General features: G+C 38.0%; 1 protein-coding gene across 1 annotated transcript; it reads right to left on the bottom strand.

Moving 5' to 3' along the window:
- Positions 1-1,056: 1,056 nt before the first annotated feature.
- On the bottom strand, positions 1,057-4,574 carry LOC141790418 (green-sensitive opsin). Its single transcript, XM_074670280.1, has 5 exons — positions 4,211-4,574; positions 3,863-4,031; positions 2,628-2,793; positions 2,259-2,498; positions 1,057-1,368 (listed from the first exon to the last, which is right to left on the bottom strand). Exons 1-5 carry the CDS (start codon positions 4,572-4,574, stop codon positions 1,270-1,272), a joined length of 1,038 nt encoding a protein of 345 aa, XP_074526381.1. The 3' UTR covers positions 1,057-1,269.
- Positions 4,575-18,899: the final 14,325 nt, after the last annotated feature.

The raw sequence follows: 18,899 nt of genomic DNA, 5'->3' as shown, positions 1-18,899 counted from the left end.
AGTGGCAAAGGCGAACTTAAGTCTGAGGATAATCTAATAGGATAAAGGAGTCATGGATGAATGTCTTCGTAAAGTGTTCACAAAGCAGAGTGTGAGAGCCTTAGCTAAAAATGTTTTATATATACATCTTTACATATGTATTTGTGTGTGTGTGTGTGTGTGTGTGTGTGTGTGTGTGTGTGTGTGTGTTTGTATAAATAAGGATATATCTTTAAATGTTTTGATAAACATTTAGTTTTTACTTTTAAGTTCATTATACGTAAACAGACTGATTAGAATTTACACTGGAGATAAGCCCAAGCTTTTCACTGCGACAGCCTATGGCATTTGTCTTCGTGCTACAAAAACCTTCACAAAGGTATACATAGTAGTGTGCATAGCAGTATACATAAAGTCCTTATGAAACCAAAAACATAAATCAATTTTGTTGTTGTTGTGTGTGTGTGTGTGTGTGTGTGTGTGTGTATGTGTGTGTGTGTGTGTGTGTGCGTGTGTGTGTGTGTGTGTGTGTGTGTGTGTGTGTGTGTGTGTGTGTGTGTGTGTGTGTGTGTGTGTGTGTATGTGTCTGCTTCTCTGAGTGTTACAGCATCTTCATTTTAAAATGAATACACTCAATTGCTGATGACTGTGTGATGACATGCTCATCAGGTTAATTGGACACTCTGAATTGTCAGTAGGTGTGGGTGTGCGCGTGAATAGTTAATTGTCTAGGTGTCAGCCCTGTGATTGGCTGGCGACCAGTCCAGGGTGTACTGTCTCCCAATGACAGCTGGGATAGGCTCCAGCGACCCACAACCCTGAAGCAGTTCAGAAAATAAATGAATGAATGAACTTAGGGGTGGCCACAGCCCTCCCCAGCCAGACCCTAGTACCGCTTCTTTTTTGTGCACCACTGTGCTGTTAAGAAACCTCTAGCTTTTGTCAAACTGTGATTGATCAAAGACAACAAATTCATTTTGATGCATGCATTTATTGACCTACATTTACAATATCATAAGCATTTATAAAATATATGTACAGTTGGCCAAGAAATAAATTCTGGCCCTCACAAAAAAAAAGGTTTAAAACGCAAAATAAAAGAAGTGCCAATTCTGACACTCGCAGAGCCAAATGCACTGATTGCAAAAAAAAACAGAGACAGAAAACTGCCCTGCAGATGGTGCAAGCCTCAGTATTCTCTGTGTCAGATTTAACTGTAGATGATACCGCTGTCCATTTGTACTTGTCAAGAGTCCATCTGAAAAATCAGTTAGAGCCGTTGAGAGTTGTTTAAGAGGCAGTAGACACTTCTGTCTTGCTGGTAGATACTGAGGTCTCATCCTCCACCATGCCACCCATTCCAATAGTGCTCAACATGCAGTTACGGAACTGAGAAGAGAAGAAAAAAAATGATTAGAAAGTGAGGCATCATGGGACATCTGCCTTACAAAAACCCTCTTGCATTTAAAGAGAGAAAGAGCTGCATTAAGAGTTGTTTGAGCTCTCTGATGCAGTCTTAGAAGTACCTTCCCTTAGAAACATGTTCACTTCAATGAGTTACCAGTACACACCCTTTTTGCTATAACTGTCTTAGAGCACACACTAAGAGTGTTCTACTCATACAGACACTTAGCTGCTTTTCTTATTAGTCACAAGTGATGAATGTCAGGGGACATTCCTTCATTCCAATATCTAAAATTTTGAAGGTGTGATATATTTCAATCCATTCATGGAAAAATGTTAATATTTTCAAGCTGATACAATTACATATAGATTTCTTCTCACATCAAGTTTTTTTTCCACGTGAGCATTAGATAGTGTTAGATAAAAGTTGTGCCTCGTTAGTTAACTTAAAGTCAGACATTGTGTTAACTGTTATGAATATTTATCGGGGTGCACAGATTTGAAATACAAATTTCTTTTAAACAGATAAATGGATAAAATACAATAGCTATATTGGAGAGGAAAAGAAACCAATTTTAAAAATAATAAATGAGGATGAGTAAATGAGTAGCAAACCATATACTAATTTAAAAACCACTCACTGCTTTGGGCAGTGACTGCATTACCAATGACTGTACATTCTCTGAAAAGTAATTTCTGAGTGTGCCACTTATCTGAGAAGATTTTCAAGTCTCTTTTTTTCCACAGAATGCCCTGAAAATGTGCTTATGAATTTGCTTGTCTTATAAGTTGGATTTATTTTACTGTGGGAGCTAATAACCCTTGAAGTATAATGTTTGATCTGAGGGTGTCCTGTTTTTTTTTTTTTATCATACCTGTTTGTTCATCACAACATAGATGATGGGGTTGAAGATTGCTGAGGCCTTGGAGAAGAAGGCAGGGATAGCCATGGCAACAGGTGAGAAAGCAGCTCCTTTGTTGAAGAAGATCCATGCAGCAAAGCTAGCGTATGGGGTCCAGGCCAGCAAGAAGCCAAAGACCATCAGGATGCACATGCGTGTGACTTCTTTCTCAGCTTTCTGAGTGGATGCTGAGTCCTGCTGCTGAGCTGCAGCCTGGAAATGACAGAAATATCAATAACTGCTTGAACTGAGGACTTCTTAACTATTGATGGTCTTTTATTTTGAAAATTCTGAGGAATACTCTCCTCATGTAAAAGCAATCCAGTCAGATGTGTTACTTACGGCCTTCACTGTGCACACAAGGTTTCCATATGTGAAGAAGATGGTGAAGACAGGAATACAGAAATGGCAAGAGAACATGTACATGACAAATGATTCATTGTTGTATCCCGGGGCAAGGGTGTAGTAGTCAGGTCCACAGGAAACCTGGATACCCTCAGGAATATACCTGGAAGCACAAACATCCAGCTATTAGATATGTGTTATGAAATGACAGCTTAAACAACAGAATCTTTCTTCAGGAAGTGGTGGTGTGCTGAATTTGAATTGTTAAACAACATATAATAGCTGGTTCTGTTTACAATGTCTGTGTTATAATAATTTGACAAAATTGTTGGTAGGACATCAAGGGATGACAGCAAAACTAAAACCTAAATTTATTCTACATCCTCAGCATATATACATGAGCCAACTTTTATGCGGCAAGATTGCACTTGACTAAGCAGCCAGCTGTTAGCAGCCAATGACCGTCTGAAGCCAGACTTCTTGTACAAAGTATTTAGATGAATTAATCATCAAAGAGGCAAGATTAGGAGAATTCATTTTTACAAACGGTTAGGTTTGGTGCACGTCCTCATTAAAGGAAATAATCACCTCAAAGAGAAGGAGCTTATCCTGGCACTAACTGCAGGGGTATACATGATACTGTGCTTGCATGACTGCAGAAGCTCAATGACTATCTACTCAAGAGGATTAAAAGTAATGGACGTTCACCAATGAACTTGGCAACACTTATTTTCAGATCTGCTTTTTGACAAACCAACTGTCTAAAATTAAAACAAAATAAACTATGTGGATGATAATTTCAAAACCCCTGTGAGAGGTTTGTGACTGGTTATAGAGAAGATGAAAACTCAAAGTGATTTTTCCATATGAACAACAAGAACAAACCAGGCCACCACCAGAGTGAGTGTTAATTTCAAGAAAAATATTTTGACGAGTACAACCACTGTGCCTGGGTTGGTGTAAGATGGAGTGATGAACTATCCAGAGGATTATATCATAGAGTTGAGCTGGTTTTGTAAAACCTGTGCTGATGTGACTGCTTCCACAATATCTCTAACATACCCACTCTCTCCACATTTTTCACTCTGGAGGGTAAAATGTGAAATAGCAAGAACGAGGAGTTTAATGTGTAATCTGGTGATAAATGTGCTCCAATAAAGGAGTCTTCCATCCTTCATTCTGCTACTGCTGATGTGGACAAATTTTGTGATCCATTTTAACTGATCCATTACCTTGACCATCCAACGAGAGGGGGGACAGCACAAGTCATAGCCATGATCCAGGTGAAAGCACAACCTGCTCCAGCATGGGTGGCTGTGAATTTGAAACTACCCATAGGTTTGCAGACCACAATGTATCGCTCCACAGCCAGGACCACAAGAGACCACAGTGACACTTGACCTGTTGATGAAGAAAAGACATTACAAAGCCATGATGAGCTTTCAAATACAGTCAACATCTTTAAAGTCTTCCCGCTTTTAGTACCTAGCAACACAATATGGGTGGCAATTATAGAACTACATGAACAGTTAAACACAAATTTAATCTCCAATTCAGCACATATTTGTTTTAAGAGTTACCTCCAACGGTAGACATGAACCCTTCAATAGCACAGCCCAAAGTTCCCAAAGAGAAATATCCCATCAGGGCAGTGTAAAATGTTACTGTGAATCCAAAGATCACCATGATCAGTCCAGCCACAGCCAAATTCACAAGGATGAAGTTGAGAGGTTGTCGGAGTTTCTTGTTCTGGGCTGTGACCATCAGTGTCAGGAAGTTGATGGGGAATCCAGTGCACATGAGGATGAACATGTAGAAAGCCAGGAATTTGAACATCCATGGGTCCGCCAAATAGTACTGTGTATAATAAAAAGGACTCCTGACAAGCCCTGTCCTGTTGTTCATGGGAATATAGAAGTCCTTTCCTTCTGTGCCGTTCTCCATCTTAGCTGAGGTTGGGTAGGGTTGAGTAGATTAAGTGTGGAGTAATGTTAATGCAGCCAAAGGTCTGCTCTCTCTTGCTGCATGTGAAACAGCAGCTTTGGTTATATACCCCCAAGAGGGCAGACCCTCTATGGATCAAGAAGCTAAGCAAAGAGGATCTGCATGTGAATTACCGGAATTATCTGTAAGTGTGTAATCACTTCGTGCAGGTTTTAGATGTGTTTCATTTCCAGAAAAGCTGATGTTACAAAACCACACCGGATATGTGATATTTGACCACGATACACTTGTCTGTCCCTTTGGTTGAGGTTTTTCTGTGTTTAACTGCACACTTCTATCCTCTCTACATGACAAACAGAAAGCAATAACATTCGCTTATCTTAAGGATAGTATTAAGTCTCCTTTGAGAAACTGCAGCTCTAAATGGACATACCTTGGAGGGAAAGATGCTTTTTACAAATTGTGTTTTAGGTCTTCACCAGCTTAAAGCAGGCCTTTGACTATTTAACTAATTGCGTTAGCACGCTGGTGTCAAATAATATAACACTAACAGGATTTCAGAGGGCAGGTCAGGATACATGTTAAAGCAATACTGTTCAAACCACAGTATTGCTTTGGCAGGAAACTGACAAGAGAGACTAGATAAAAGACTAGATAGAATAGAATAGAATAGAATAGAATAGAATAGAATAGAATAGAATAGAATAGAATAGAATAGAAGGTGCAAAAGTATTCCATTTAGACTCTGTGGTCCTAAAATGAATTTATATCTTATATTTTTACTAAAGAACAGGCTCTAAATTTTCTGAAAAACAGAATGATCCCACACAACACTGCTTTATGTGGGATTTGCTGAACGTGGAAGATGATCTTGAGTCAAGAAACCAGGTCACAGATGGGGTCGTAATTCTTGGGTTAGTCTTCTTAGTTATGTCTAAAAATGATTCCCTCTGACCTGACCTTGTGTTCTGGGCTTAACCTTTTCGACCTTTGATGTATTTAGCTGCCCACAGTTGCCATATCAGTGTTAAAACACTGGATAAAAACTTAGTTTTAAATTCTTGAAAATAAATTAATTTTAACACTGTAGTACTTGACTTGGTTAAAGCAACGATGACCTTGAAACTGCCCATCTCTGGAGGTTATATCTGCTTTACCTAAAACAAATTCACTTTGTTCTATAGACACAGTAAATCAGCAAAGCCAAAACAAACACAAGATTTGCTATGAGGTTTTTAATAAAGTTTAGGTGTTCTAGTAAACTTTCCCCGACATTTTTTAATCACACCTTACAACAAAAGGCCAAGGTCTGCAGAGAGCTTCCAAAGCATTAGCTGGCCCTCACTGTTAAAATGTATCAGTCTCAAGTATAGTCCGTGTAGATTATGGATGTAGTCTCTATGATGTCACCTATCTGTTTCTGATACAGCTTTCTGAAGCCTTTTGTCAGCAGATGTCCTATTAGAAATGAGTTGGGCTTTGAGCCTCCTCCCTAACAGCCATACAATGCCCACCTGTCAGGCTAACTGGGTAAACTTGTGATCTTAAAATCTCCTGAACCGCCAGATTTTAAAGAAAATCACTTAAGTGTTTGCTGGTGGAGAAATGAGGCACTCAGACCCAAGCGGTTTTTTTAAACCCGGCTGTAAATACATTTATTAATGCTGTAAAAGTCGACTATTTTGGCTTGGTGTGTAAGTGGCTCCAAGTCTTTCTGCAGCCAGCCTCAAGTGGACTCTCAAAGAACTGCAGTTTTTGCACTGCATTGTGGCTAATGAAACCAAGGTTGAACATTTGGCTGTAATTTTAAAAGTTCTGTTTGGCACAATAACAACACTGCACATCACCAAAAGTACAGCATACACACAGTGAAGCATGGTGGTGTTGTATGGCATCACTGAGGCTGTTTTTCTTCAGCTGGAACTCAGGCTTCAGTCAAGATGGAGGGAACTAGGAACAATTCCAAATACCAGTCAGTGTTGGCACAAATCCTTCAGGTTTCTGTTAGAGCTGAAGATATAGAACTTCATTTATCAGCATGACAATGACCCAAAGCATACCTTCCACATCAACAAAAGAATGCCTTCACCAGAAGAAGATCAAAGTTATGGGATGGCTCAGAGCTGAATCTGATTGAAAATCTGTGGGGTGATGCCCTGTTGCCCTTGTGGTACCTGAGGACTGTGTGAGGTAGAGCTTTTAGAAACTGGGCTCATTTCCTCTGGAATCATATAGCTCCTAGTGTCAAGGGTGACAGAAAAGGCTCAAATATGTTGTTTTTTTATGGTTACAGTACGAGCTGTCTCATGCTTGGTCCAACCCTGTGTTATACTGATAGACGCTTAGACAATCATGCCAATAAATAATATTTTAGTCCAAGCTTCAGAGATGTTTATTTTTTCTTTATTGAAACGTATACAAATAGTTAGGACAGTGTTACTTGGTTGCATGCCAACATGTTTCTGTGAATCCACATTGCGTGAACAAGGTGATCAGCATCTCAGTCTACCACAAGTTGATCAGGATGAAGTCTGGAGGGATTAACATCTCACTGAGTGATAGTGGGCACAGTGAGGACTCTGCTGTTTGGGCTGGCTGTAAAAGCGTAAACAAAAGCTGGAAAAAACAATCAAGTTGTATGGGTTTCCCCCATATTTTGAGAGTACTGTACAACATAGCATATGCACTATGACAACAGTTAAAAAATACAGTGAAATGATAAGACAGCTCTTTGGCCCTTCATTTTAGGAAACACTGGTAATTGGTTTTATTAACAGGGGTTCCTCTCTTCCCCCCCTCAAAAAACCCCCCATCTATAATCCATTGGATCTTGGCATTTTGTTTCTGTGTTTCATTGCTGGTAAATGTTGGTTGTCAGGCATCTGTGGAGATTTTTCGAGCCAACATTCCATAAATGTTCTGTGGCCAGTAGTCAGAAATATTAAAAGATAGCTGGCCAAGTCTTTCAAAAAACTCGAGTCAAATGATTTTGTTATTCTTAAATCTTGATGTCACATTAATGCATGTTACTTAAGTTCCATCTCTTTGAGGTCTTTCTTTAAAGTTCTTGTGGGGAGCTAACTGCCAAGGACCTGTGAGCCTAACTCTCATCTAAGTTATGTCACAATACAAATAGATATTAACCATCCTGTAGCTGCTGGACTTCACATTTAGCCAGTCTTTGGATTTCTCTAGCTTTCCATCATGTGTTCTAGTTTTCACTGTTCAAACTGCACAGTAACGTATTCATTTTTCAGGCTAGCTTTTCCCCTGTTTCCCTTAACTCCTTATCTTGCCTCAAAAACATGAACATGCAGGTAAGTGGAGTCTTTGTCCATCTAGTACAAGGGAAAGTCAAGATAAGCTCTGCATTAAACAACCTATTACTTTCATATATGTAGTCAGAAAAAAAGGCCTTTGTGGGCAATTCTCTCCATTTGACTTTGCAGTCTTCATTTTTTCACCTTCATCAACTTGGGTTCTCAAGTAAATTTTACCAATACACTGTGACACCAGGGCAGCATGGTGATGCAGGAGCTATGCTGGGTTCTTTGTAATGATTAATGAACTGAAAACTAGCCTACGCCAGAGCAGCAGCCAATGATGCATTAACATTAGCAGATGAATAATGCTGGAGCATCCACGGGGGCTGCCATATTGTTTAGGCAGTACATCTATCCAGTACGAGTTCAAAGGTGGGAAGTTACAAGGGTTAAAGGTGGGAAAACTTGAGTTATGGGTTGTCTGGAACGCTACATTGGCAACATTGCCAAAGTGGGACTGGTGACTTTCTATACATAGTTTGTGTGTTCCAAAAGTTACTTTGGCTTCTTCCCAAACTGTATAAACCTGCTCTTGTGTCTATTAGTCATTCTAAATTCTTGAAGGTAAGTGAATTAACAAACAGTCGTTTGACTAAAGATGTTAGCACTTTTACTGCTGTTGCCACTTCACTGAATACAGTGCAGCTCTAGAGCATGTGCTGAGTGTATTTATTCACAAAGAATAATAAATCTGCCCCAAACACATTGGGTCAGACAACTTTGGGATCAAATATGGACCCCTAACCTCATAGTATTGTTTTTTTCTATTTCTTCGTAATGCTATTTAGGTGGAGAAATATTTAAATAATAATAAATTAAGGTTTAAATGACAACCTTCTGAAAAAAAACCCTTAAAAAATTGTATACCAGTGTGGAAATGTTGGCACAGTCAGGTTTGTATTGACTTCTCAATTGTACAGCCTGTTAAGCTTGTAGCTTCTGCAGGTGTGACTAATTCATTTAAACCAGGATAATCCATTTATTGGCCGGTTGTGTGTGTGTCTACCAGCAGATAAGGAGGCTTGTGGTTATTTAATTAAACAAGAACCTATATCTCATTGCTGTTTGCAATTAAACAGCACACAGCCTGGTTTCATAGAATGACAAAAAAAAACTTTGAGGTGTAATTTCAATTAAAAGCCTCCTCTCTTTTTTTCTTTTACAGTTTGACTAGGACGAAGACGCCTCGTGTCGTTTGAGGTACATGTTAATTCTACCTGGCATGTCCAGCCATCACTTGGCTAATTCACTTAGCTGAAATCAATTACAGAAGCTTAAAATCACAGCGAGAAGTCAGAACCAATCACTTCATTAACACTGGCTGGATGACAGACTAGAACACATTCTGAAAGTTAGCCTTGTCAGAGACTGTGTGACCATTTTATTTTGTTTTATCAAATCAAATCAAATTAAACTTTAGTGCTTCACAAGATAAAACAATAAAAAATGAAAGCCCATCCCTCCCATCCCTACATTCAGACCAGACCCCACCTACACACACACACACACACACACACACACACACACACACACACACACACACACACACAAGCCCACAATCACATTTATAAACACAGTAAATAGACTGGTAACATGGCATGGCTGTGAGTATCCAGTTGAGGAGAAGCCACCCATGGGTGGCCATCCACAACAAGGAGGCACTGTAGTCTACAGCCACAGGGAGTCTACAGCCACAGGGAGCACCATCACAGAGACACCCCCCCCCCCCACCCCCCACCCCCCCCCCCCCCCCACCCCCAGCCTTGACAGACCAGGGCAGACTCCACACGTAGTGCAGAGTCTCCCCCAGTCCCCCAGGTGTGAGGGATCTCCAGGATGACATCCCTGTGGCCAGAGCAGACACAACTCCCAGAGTGGAGGGTCCTCCAATGAGGAAACACTGGAGCTTAAAACTAAAAGATTGAGACAGGCAATAATGATAAAATGTCCGGGAATGTAAGGGTTTTGATAATGTAAAAGTAATAAAATGCACAAGACTTTAAAAAATATAAATAGAAATAAAAATAAAGAAAATAAAAATCATGTCTCATGAGATGACACCAGACCTTGATTCCCTTCCTTTCAATGTGTTTCAGGGCACAAACCCTTTTGTTGCAGCTTCAAAATAAAATCTACTCAAAGGAATTCACCAGAGGTGGAAAGAGTTCTAAAAATCTGTGCTCAAGTACAAGTACTGTTACATTGCTTCTTTACTCAATTACAAGTGAAGTTTCTGGTGTTAAAATAGTACTACAGTGAAAGTACAAAATACTCTTCTCAAAATCTACTTAGATTATTAATTACTTTTTAAACAAGGGATGTTTTATTGTGTTGGGTAATAGCAGGCATTCAAATTGATTTGAGGAGGTATTGTCGCCAGAGTGATGTCATGGTACTGCTTAGTCTTTGATGGATACTTCCTCTGTAGGGAAAAGTACACTTTCACACATCATGTTTAAACACTACTTAATCACATCACTGCCATTAGCACCAAATAAAAACACATTTCAAAAACTCATTCAACCAGAGAAACAATCTGAGCTAATTTTGGATTGTTAAGCATCGTATGAATGAGTGGTAAATTTGGTTAAACTTTGCAGATATATTGTGGGATTAAGTCACAAGTGTAAACCAATTTTGGATCACTGCAAAAATTGTATTTCTGTACACATTCTGAATTTTGTAATCTATATATCTGTGAGGGGAAAAAAAGTGGATTACCCATGCACACACGCCCACACACACCATTTCTATTAGAAAAAAAAATGTTGCCAGAGATTCAGAAAAACCTGCACCCAGTCATTATTTGTGACACCATCGCTGTTTGCACGGTGCTCTAATGGCATGCAGTCTTTTTTTTTTCATCCCCATTGACTTGGACTATCAAGTGAATTTTACCAATGCACTGTGACACCAGGGCAGCATGGTGATGCAGTAGTTAAGCTGCGTTCCAGGCAACCCGTAACTCGGAAATTTCCCAGTTGACATCTCTGAGTTCCGACCTGAAGGTGTTCCAGGCAAATTTTGACTTCAGTTTGAGCGCAAGGAATTCTGGTATATGAACAAACCAACATTGCTGACATTATAAGAATAATCCTTAATCATTTCAATCACCAGAGGAGCCTGCAACTTGCTCATTTGAGTGAAACAGAAGAGGGAAAATGGTGCATAAGGTAACCAAAGCTTATACTTTATATTCTATGGTACTTGTCGTTATATCGAAATGTATTTTGTACTGATTAATGAACTGAAATCTAGCTAACGCCAGGGCAGCTGCCAATGATGCATTAACATAAGTAGATGAATAACTTTGGAGCATCCATGGAGGCTGCCATATTTAGGCAGTGATGTAGGCCACAAGCTGTAACTTGGAGTAAATCTATCTGCTACAAGTTAAGGGTTGCCTGGAACGCTGTGAAGGTGTGTCTGGTGACATTTTATATGTAGTTTGTGTGTTTTTCAAGTAACTTAGGTTTCCAATCTATAAACATGCTTCACATGTTTATTAGTCACTCCAAATTGCATGGAGGTGAGTAGTTTCACGAAAGGTTGTTTGACTAAAGATGTTAGCACTTTTACTGCATGGTGACACTAAGTTGCCACTTTACTGAATACAAAGCAGCTCTAGAGCCTGTACTGAGTGTAGTTACTTAAAAAAGAAAAAAAAATCTGTCCCAAATACATTTGGTCATGCATCTTTGATACCTTTGGGATCAAATATGGACCCTTAACCTTTACATTGAGTTTTTTTTTCTGTTTCTTCGTAATGCTATTTAGGTGGAGAAATATTTAAATGATTTTAAAAAAAGCATGTATTGGGGTTCAAATTACAACCTTCTGAAAAAAAACCCTTAAAAAATTGTATACCAGTGTGGAAATGTTGGCACAGTCAGGTTTGTATTGACTTCTCAATTGTACAGCCTGTTAAGCTTGTAGCTTCTGCAGGTGTGACTAATTCATTTAAACCAGGATAATCCATTTATTGGCCGGTTGTGTGTGTGTCTACCAGCAGATAAGGAGGCTTGTGGTTATTTAATCAAACAAGAACCTATATCTCATTGCTGTTCGCAGTTAAACAGCACAAAGACTCAGCACAGTCTCACAGAATGACACAAATCTTTGAGGTGTAATTTCAAGCAAAAGCCTCCTCTTTTTTCTTTTACAGTTTGTTTGACTAGAACGGAGATGCCTCATGTTGTTTGAGGTACATTTTAATTCTATTTGTCATATCCAGCCATCACATGGCTAATTCACATAGCTGAAATCATTACAGAGGCTTAAAATCACAGCAAAAGGTCAGAACCAATCACTTCATTAACACTGGCTGGCTGACAGACTAGAACACATTTTGAAAGTTAGCCTTGTCAGAGACTGTATGACCATTTTATGAAACCAGGGTTTCTTTATGTCTCATGAGGTGACATGATTTCATTCCTTTCAATGCATTTCAGGGCACATACCCTCTTGTTGCGGCCTCGAAGGAAACTCTCCTTGAACTAAGTTTCATCTTCCTAACAGTTTCCAGTTTCTGATAGCTGTTACCAATATTCAGATTGTGCAGTACCAACATACAAAGATTTAGTATTTGAACTTATACAATGTTTTTATGCCATTTAGTTGGCTAGTTGTTGTTTATCAGAATAAGTAGATTACTGTTTTGTGAATCATTCTGTCTTTAGTGACTTTTGGCAGCACCTTACTCATCTGTTCATTGGACTGACCAAACTAAACAAGTGGAATCCCGATTACACCAAAGGATTAGCCACCAAAGTTGAATAATTAAGAGTCAGATAGATATCATACTGATAAAATCAAATTTTTATTTATTTATTTATTTATTTAGCTTGATCTATGCCCTTATTTACGGCCCGTGACAAACTACAGCAACTTGCTCAGCTGCCACTGTTGATTGGGGCACTGCAAAACAAAACAAACAAACAAAAGAAAAAATACTGTAGCATATTGTTAACACGGAATACTCAGATGCCCTCCATTTTCAGATAACATATCCAAATAAAAACAAGAAAACCCCAGATTAGATATTCCTTTATTTTATTTATTTATTTTTATGGTAAGAGCATTTTTTGACCTATATAATCACTGAAGCTGCACTATCTTTGAATGCCTCCCCTCATTCAGAATGAGACCCTCAGACACAAACAAAAACAAGAGCAATATTTGGAGTTTTATGCTTAAACTGAGTCTTAATTACTGTTGGACACATGGGAGTATGTGAGAATTCAAAAATTTTGATTTTTGAAAGATCAAATGGATGTCAGTCTCAAACACTGGATTTTCACAACCATTTACACATGCATATTTACTTGTTATGCAAAACTCAACGCTGTTTATTTTCAAACAATATGTATTCATCTTAATTATACCATGGTCTGGGTGAATACTCGATTCTGATTGGCTGCAGGGTGTCCGTTAAAAGGTGATAATGGACACCTAGAACAGAAGTGTCAGTCAAATAGCCTGATGGTTTTAAATTACTGGGCTGGATCAAACAGTAGTTGGTAACTATGGCAACGGAAACTTAACATCGATGTGGGATAAACTTACTTTCTTGATAGCACATTTAATGATCAGAGTGAATGGTGGACAATATTTCTTGCAAAAAAAAACGATTTGGTATGCTATCTGTTGACTTTGATTCTTTGAAAAAAAAACTTAACCTCCGCTTCGCGTTGGACGGTTCACGCCTCCATGTCGTCCATTAATTTCTGATAATGGACGCCTCGTCGGGCATTATCCCTTACTCAATTTACCAATGCATTGATGAGGACACTATGTGATAAGGTTCATGAGGCTCATTGTCACTCAGACACCAGTTCATGCTTCTTCACATATTTAGAATTGACCAGACCTGCAGATATTAGATGTGGTACAAACTCTAACAAAAATGCAACTGTTGGGGAATGATGAATTAAAAAATCTTTTATAATACAAACAGGCAACACTTTTAATCTACAACAATTCAATCAAAGTAAGGCAAAACAGTGGTCTCAGACTTCGATGTACAGTCTTGTCTGAGTAAATCTTTAGTCTTAAATAGTTAATTGGTCTCTAAAAATCAACAGACAAAATTATATGCACTGCTTAACTGAGTTACAAAACCAATTAACTTAAAAAAAAAACCTGTACAATGTAAATAGGTTCTTGCATGCATTAGCTTATTATTTGTTATAGTATCAATAAAAAGTATGTAAAATGCAGGGTAGGTCAGGTGACAATAAAAATGAATACACAGACTATACATATTAAGCTAATTACATGTGCTCAAACACCCATATGCAGCTCAAATGGCAACAGTTAAATCAGAAACAGAGATGTTTGTTTTTCTAAATGAATTAAAAATGTGCCTTAAATAAGCAAAAATGATGTAAGGACCAAATGCAAAAACACACACACACACACACACACACAAACACACACACACACACACACACACACACACACACACACACACACACACACACACACGCAAACAATTTCTTAACAGTATTCCTGGCTGATATATTATCATTATTCTTTTCAAATGCTGCTTTTTTTCTCTTGAATGGAAATTCAGAACAACAGCCATATATGGTAGTGCCCTGTATGAACTAACAGGAAACCATCTGTCACAGCTGACATAAGTATGCCAACTCCCACAAGAGGGATTTCCCATCCAATGAGCTTGTGTTCATCCGCTTACATTCCAAAAACAGTCACTAGCAAGCTGTTAAACCGGAGGGGTTTGGCCCTTTCTAATCTTCAATCCTCACAAATTGGATTCACACCTCGTACGCAATTCGCAGGTGTTTAGCAGGTTGATTGGAAGTCAGAACGCACGTTAGGGGTGACACCTGTCTCCTTCAATTCATGTCTTCTTCAAAGGTGATTAGAGCGACGCAGACCCGCCCCAGAGGTCAAAGACCGCAGGTTGTCTCTGCAAGCAGAGTGCACAGGTTTAATCTTATAACCTAGTTTTTATATTCAAGATGTTTCTGTTTGTAGATTCAATATTTTACTACTATTTTGCTCCAACAAAACCAAAATACAACGCAATGCATTTGTCACTCTTTTGTCCTTTTTTTAAATTACGTAGATGTGATAGTGCATACTGATTTGTGAGCATTGTTAAAAATGTTTTATATTAAATATTTCTTTACAACAGAGGATAATGTGTATTAATGTATAAAGGGAAATGTAAACAGATTTTAAGATGACATTTAGAGATAAGCATAACAAACAAAGATAAATACATCAACACACACACACACACACACACACAAGTGTGTGTGTGTGTGTGTGTGTGCATGTATTCTGATGCCTTATTATGCTCCTGCTGTTTTAAACAGTGCTTTTTTGTTTTCTTACATTGTTCTAGTACTTGATGCAGAGGATTTTGGTAAACTTCGGTTGTCTGAAATGTATGGAAGCAAATAAGAGAAATAATTATTTGAGTTTCACCAGCCACTGAATGTAAAATACTGAAATAAAAACACCACTGAATTTATGGCATTTAATCATTTTGATATGAAAACCATGTATCTGAATTCTTTGTCTTGAATTCACCTTTTGAAAATTCAGATCCAAAAAACATTCACTGATTAAAAATTCAGATCTTAAAATTAAAATTTTATAACTCAACAACAATAATATTTGGTTGCTCAAGTTGAATTTGTCATATTCAGCTCCAAATTAAACTCATCAACTTCAAATTACAGTGGAAAAATTCAGATCATAACATCTGAGCTTCCCAGGACAGGAAACGTAATAAACCATTTGCCCTGAATATAAGAAACGTTTTCCCTCTCTTTAAAAACAATCTTAACAATAAGATCTGTGTTTCACATGCAACTCTGATGAAAGCTCTGGTAATGGGCACGCCTTTGTTACATTTCTAGATAAACTCACACACCCTCCTGTTGATCCTTTGGAAAAGGCCGCTTTAAGGACCTCGATAACCTTTATTTTACAGTTCACATTTTTCAGACAGTCTTTTTGGAAGTGTGATCTTCGGACATTACACTGCGCAACTCCACACTGTTCGGCTTCCTGAGAAGTGTTTAAGGTCTCTAATGCATTGACCATCATCATCCTAAAATTAGCATCATAACTCCGCCTCAGTTCTCAGTTTGGTCCTCATTGTTCTGGAAAATCACAGTGCCTCTCCATTTCTCTTCTTCTGTCCATAGCTCTGATAGCTCCTGTCACAGTGTCTCTGCTGTGACTGACAGATCCCTGCAGCCACAGTGAGGTCATCAGCTTTACAAAAACTGGCACCCTCTGCTATTGCAGTCATGCAGCTACCCTAGACTAGACAGCTATCAGCATGTGTCAATAGTTAGATCTTGATTATTATTTCCAACAGAAAATAAAAAAACATTTCTTCATCATTTCATTCCATCCGTGTCAATACAGTATATTGCCTTTCTTGTTCTGGGTAGCCTGGATGTTGCAATCTGAATTTTTGGGTCTAAATTTGACCTGTTGAATTTAGAACTGAATCTAACTGAATTTGAGCAACCCAAATCGTTATCATTATCTATGCAAAGATTTGCATAAAGAATTACATGTGTATTTTTACAGATATAACCCACTACCACTTTAGAAGTAAGTGCAAAGAATAACTTTAACAGATATGAAGAAAAACGTCAGCTATCTTAAAAACTTGAACCATGTTAAAGTTTTTGGATCAAAGGCAAAACAATTGCAGGAGCCTGAACAGACAGTAAAAATAAGAGTTTATGATCAGAAGTGGATGTAAGAAAGTTTTTTTTTTTACTTGTTTTCACCTGAACAGATTTTCACAGGATGCCTTTGTTTGAATTCTGTAAGCTATTAACTTTAAACCATCAGCAAAATTCATACAATTGTATGAATAAATGCATAAAACTAAAGTTTCCCTTTTAAACAACAATTAATGCTAGCAGCCAGGCCCTAAGCTCCGCATTAGCCTTCTTAAACGTCAGAGTGGTGCTTGCGTATGCGGGGCATCTGCTTCAATGAAAGGTTGAGCTTTAAATGAGATTGATATGGATACTTGAAGATGTTCATAAGCCTGACGCAGGCCACAAGTCTAGAAAAGCCTAGATCAAAGGGTGCCGGCCCCGTGCCTTAAGTCACACGTACACAACAGTTAATTGGGATTAGCTTTGCAGCAGATTAGCACACTCTTGCTGGGGTTAATGTGTTGAAAGTGTGTCAGGAAGTGAGACAGAAAGGAAGCGGGGTTTGTAATTTGGGACTGGTTGGGAAGAAATATTACAATTTACTTATCTTGGACATAATGCAACACATTAGTCTAAATCACACCACAAAACATATACATGTGTTAAAAAAGAAAATAACATGACGGTAAATTATATGAAACAGAAATAACCTGGAGCCTACACAGAAGTTTCTGGAAGATGATGGCTCACCTCAATTTAGTTAATACAAATTGCAGTACTTGTAAGCCAATGCCTCTTAAAATTCACCCTTTCTTGCTCATTTGAGAGGCAAAACAAATTGCTTAAGAGAAAATCTTACTTTCTTTTTTTTATTATTGTTTAGTATCTGAAAAAGAATTTTGCTAAATGATCAAGTGAATGTCAAACAGAAGAATGAAACAGAAATGATATGTTTTACTTTCATTCTATCAGGAAAAGCTTCAAGATAATTAGAAACAGAGAATACAATAATACATCAAAAATCACAAATAATTAATTTAAACTTGTTTTGCTTAACTGCCAAAACATATTTCTGTTGGAGCTGTGACTTTCCCTTCCAGGATACTACAAAGCAAGATTCTGAAATTTCAAATTTCAGTGAATTCTGAACAACAATGATATTACTTACTTTGTTAATGTATCAGTCAGCTCTATAATAGTTTGGTGTACTAAGTAATATGTTACAAGATAAAAACATGCTGTCAGTTTCCTGATCAGAAACTAGGTCTGAATGTTACAATCATGGTGAACTTCCTGTAACACTATAGTATTATGTCACAGGTCTGCAGTGGGATTAACACAGTATGTGAAGACTTTCCCTCAGACCTGCTGTCACAGTCTTTATGATACCTGGCAGACCTGAGCTGTGTCTAATCTGCAGGAGAATCCCAGACAGCCAGACGCTCAGGGATGAACATGTAATGCTTCCTCACTTTCTGAACTACCATGGATACTAAAACCTAATGTAATTCTGTAAGAAATAAATATCACTCTTCAAAGTGATTACTTCTTAAATCGTGTCATTTCTCTTCATCAAACCCTTCTACAAAGTTCAGACAATTTAATTCAAGTGACTCCATTCTTCAGTTAAAGAAATGCCCAACACTCACAAAACTAATGTTGCAACACATAACCATTGACGTTAACCCTTGAGTGGTGGGTTCGAGTTTAACCTCAACCATAGACTGAAAGGTGTCTCCCCACTGTCCCCCTGTTTCTCAACCTGCCCACTCTCTTAATAAAGCCACACACAAAAAAACAACTAAAAAAATCTTTCTTAAAAAGTTACAGCATACATTTTAGACAATTTGAGATCTCAATCATGTTGTATTAAACAGTATACATAAATATTATTAATGAGTTAGACAGTATGTCTAGTTTAACATGTGGTGCCCTCTAGTGGTTCATGTTATACTGCAAGCACAGCTTAAACTGAACAAACACTGGCAGACACTGAGCAGCACATGTTAGGACGTACCAGACACAGCATCTAAAACATAAGTGTCGACCCCCAAAAGGTTTGAGAATGAAGATGTAGTATTTCTCCTTAAAAATATGTCAGACGATCTTTCAGCAATCATATACTAAAGACTATGCATAGCCTTATAAGGACGACTGTCTAGTAAAATTATACCTGAAGTCTTAGAACATAACCAATTTATTTTGACTTTATTCTTTTAGATTACAATTTAATCCAAAATGTTTAGTTATTTTTTCATTTTAGCATCCCTAATTCTCTGCCATAGATACACTTGACTTAGAAACTTATTTAAAATAGTTCAAAGACAAAATAATTCATA

Source organism: Halichoeres trimaculatus, unplaced genomic scaffold (assembly GCF_033239565.1).
Source record: "Halichoeres trimaculatus isolate MK-OKI-2021-1 unplaced genomic scaffold, fHalTri1.1 fHalTri1_scaffold_1, whole genome shotgun sequence".
Classification (NCBI taxonomy): domain Eukaryota; kingdom Metazoa; phylum Chordata; class Actinopteri; order Labriformes; family Labridae; genus Halichoeres; species Halichoeres trimaculatus.
The sequence above is the reverse complement of the archived record's forward strand: the minus strand, read 5'-3'. Positions and strand labels throughout refer to the sequence as shown.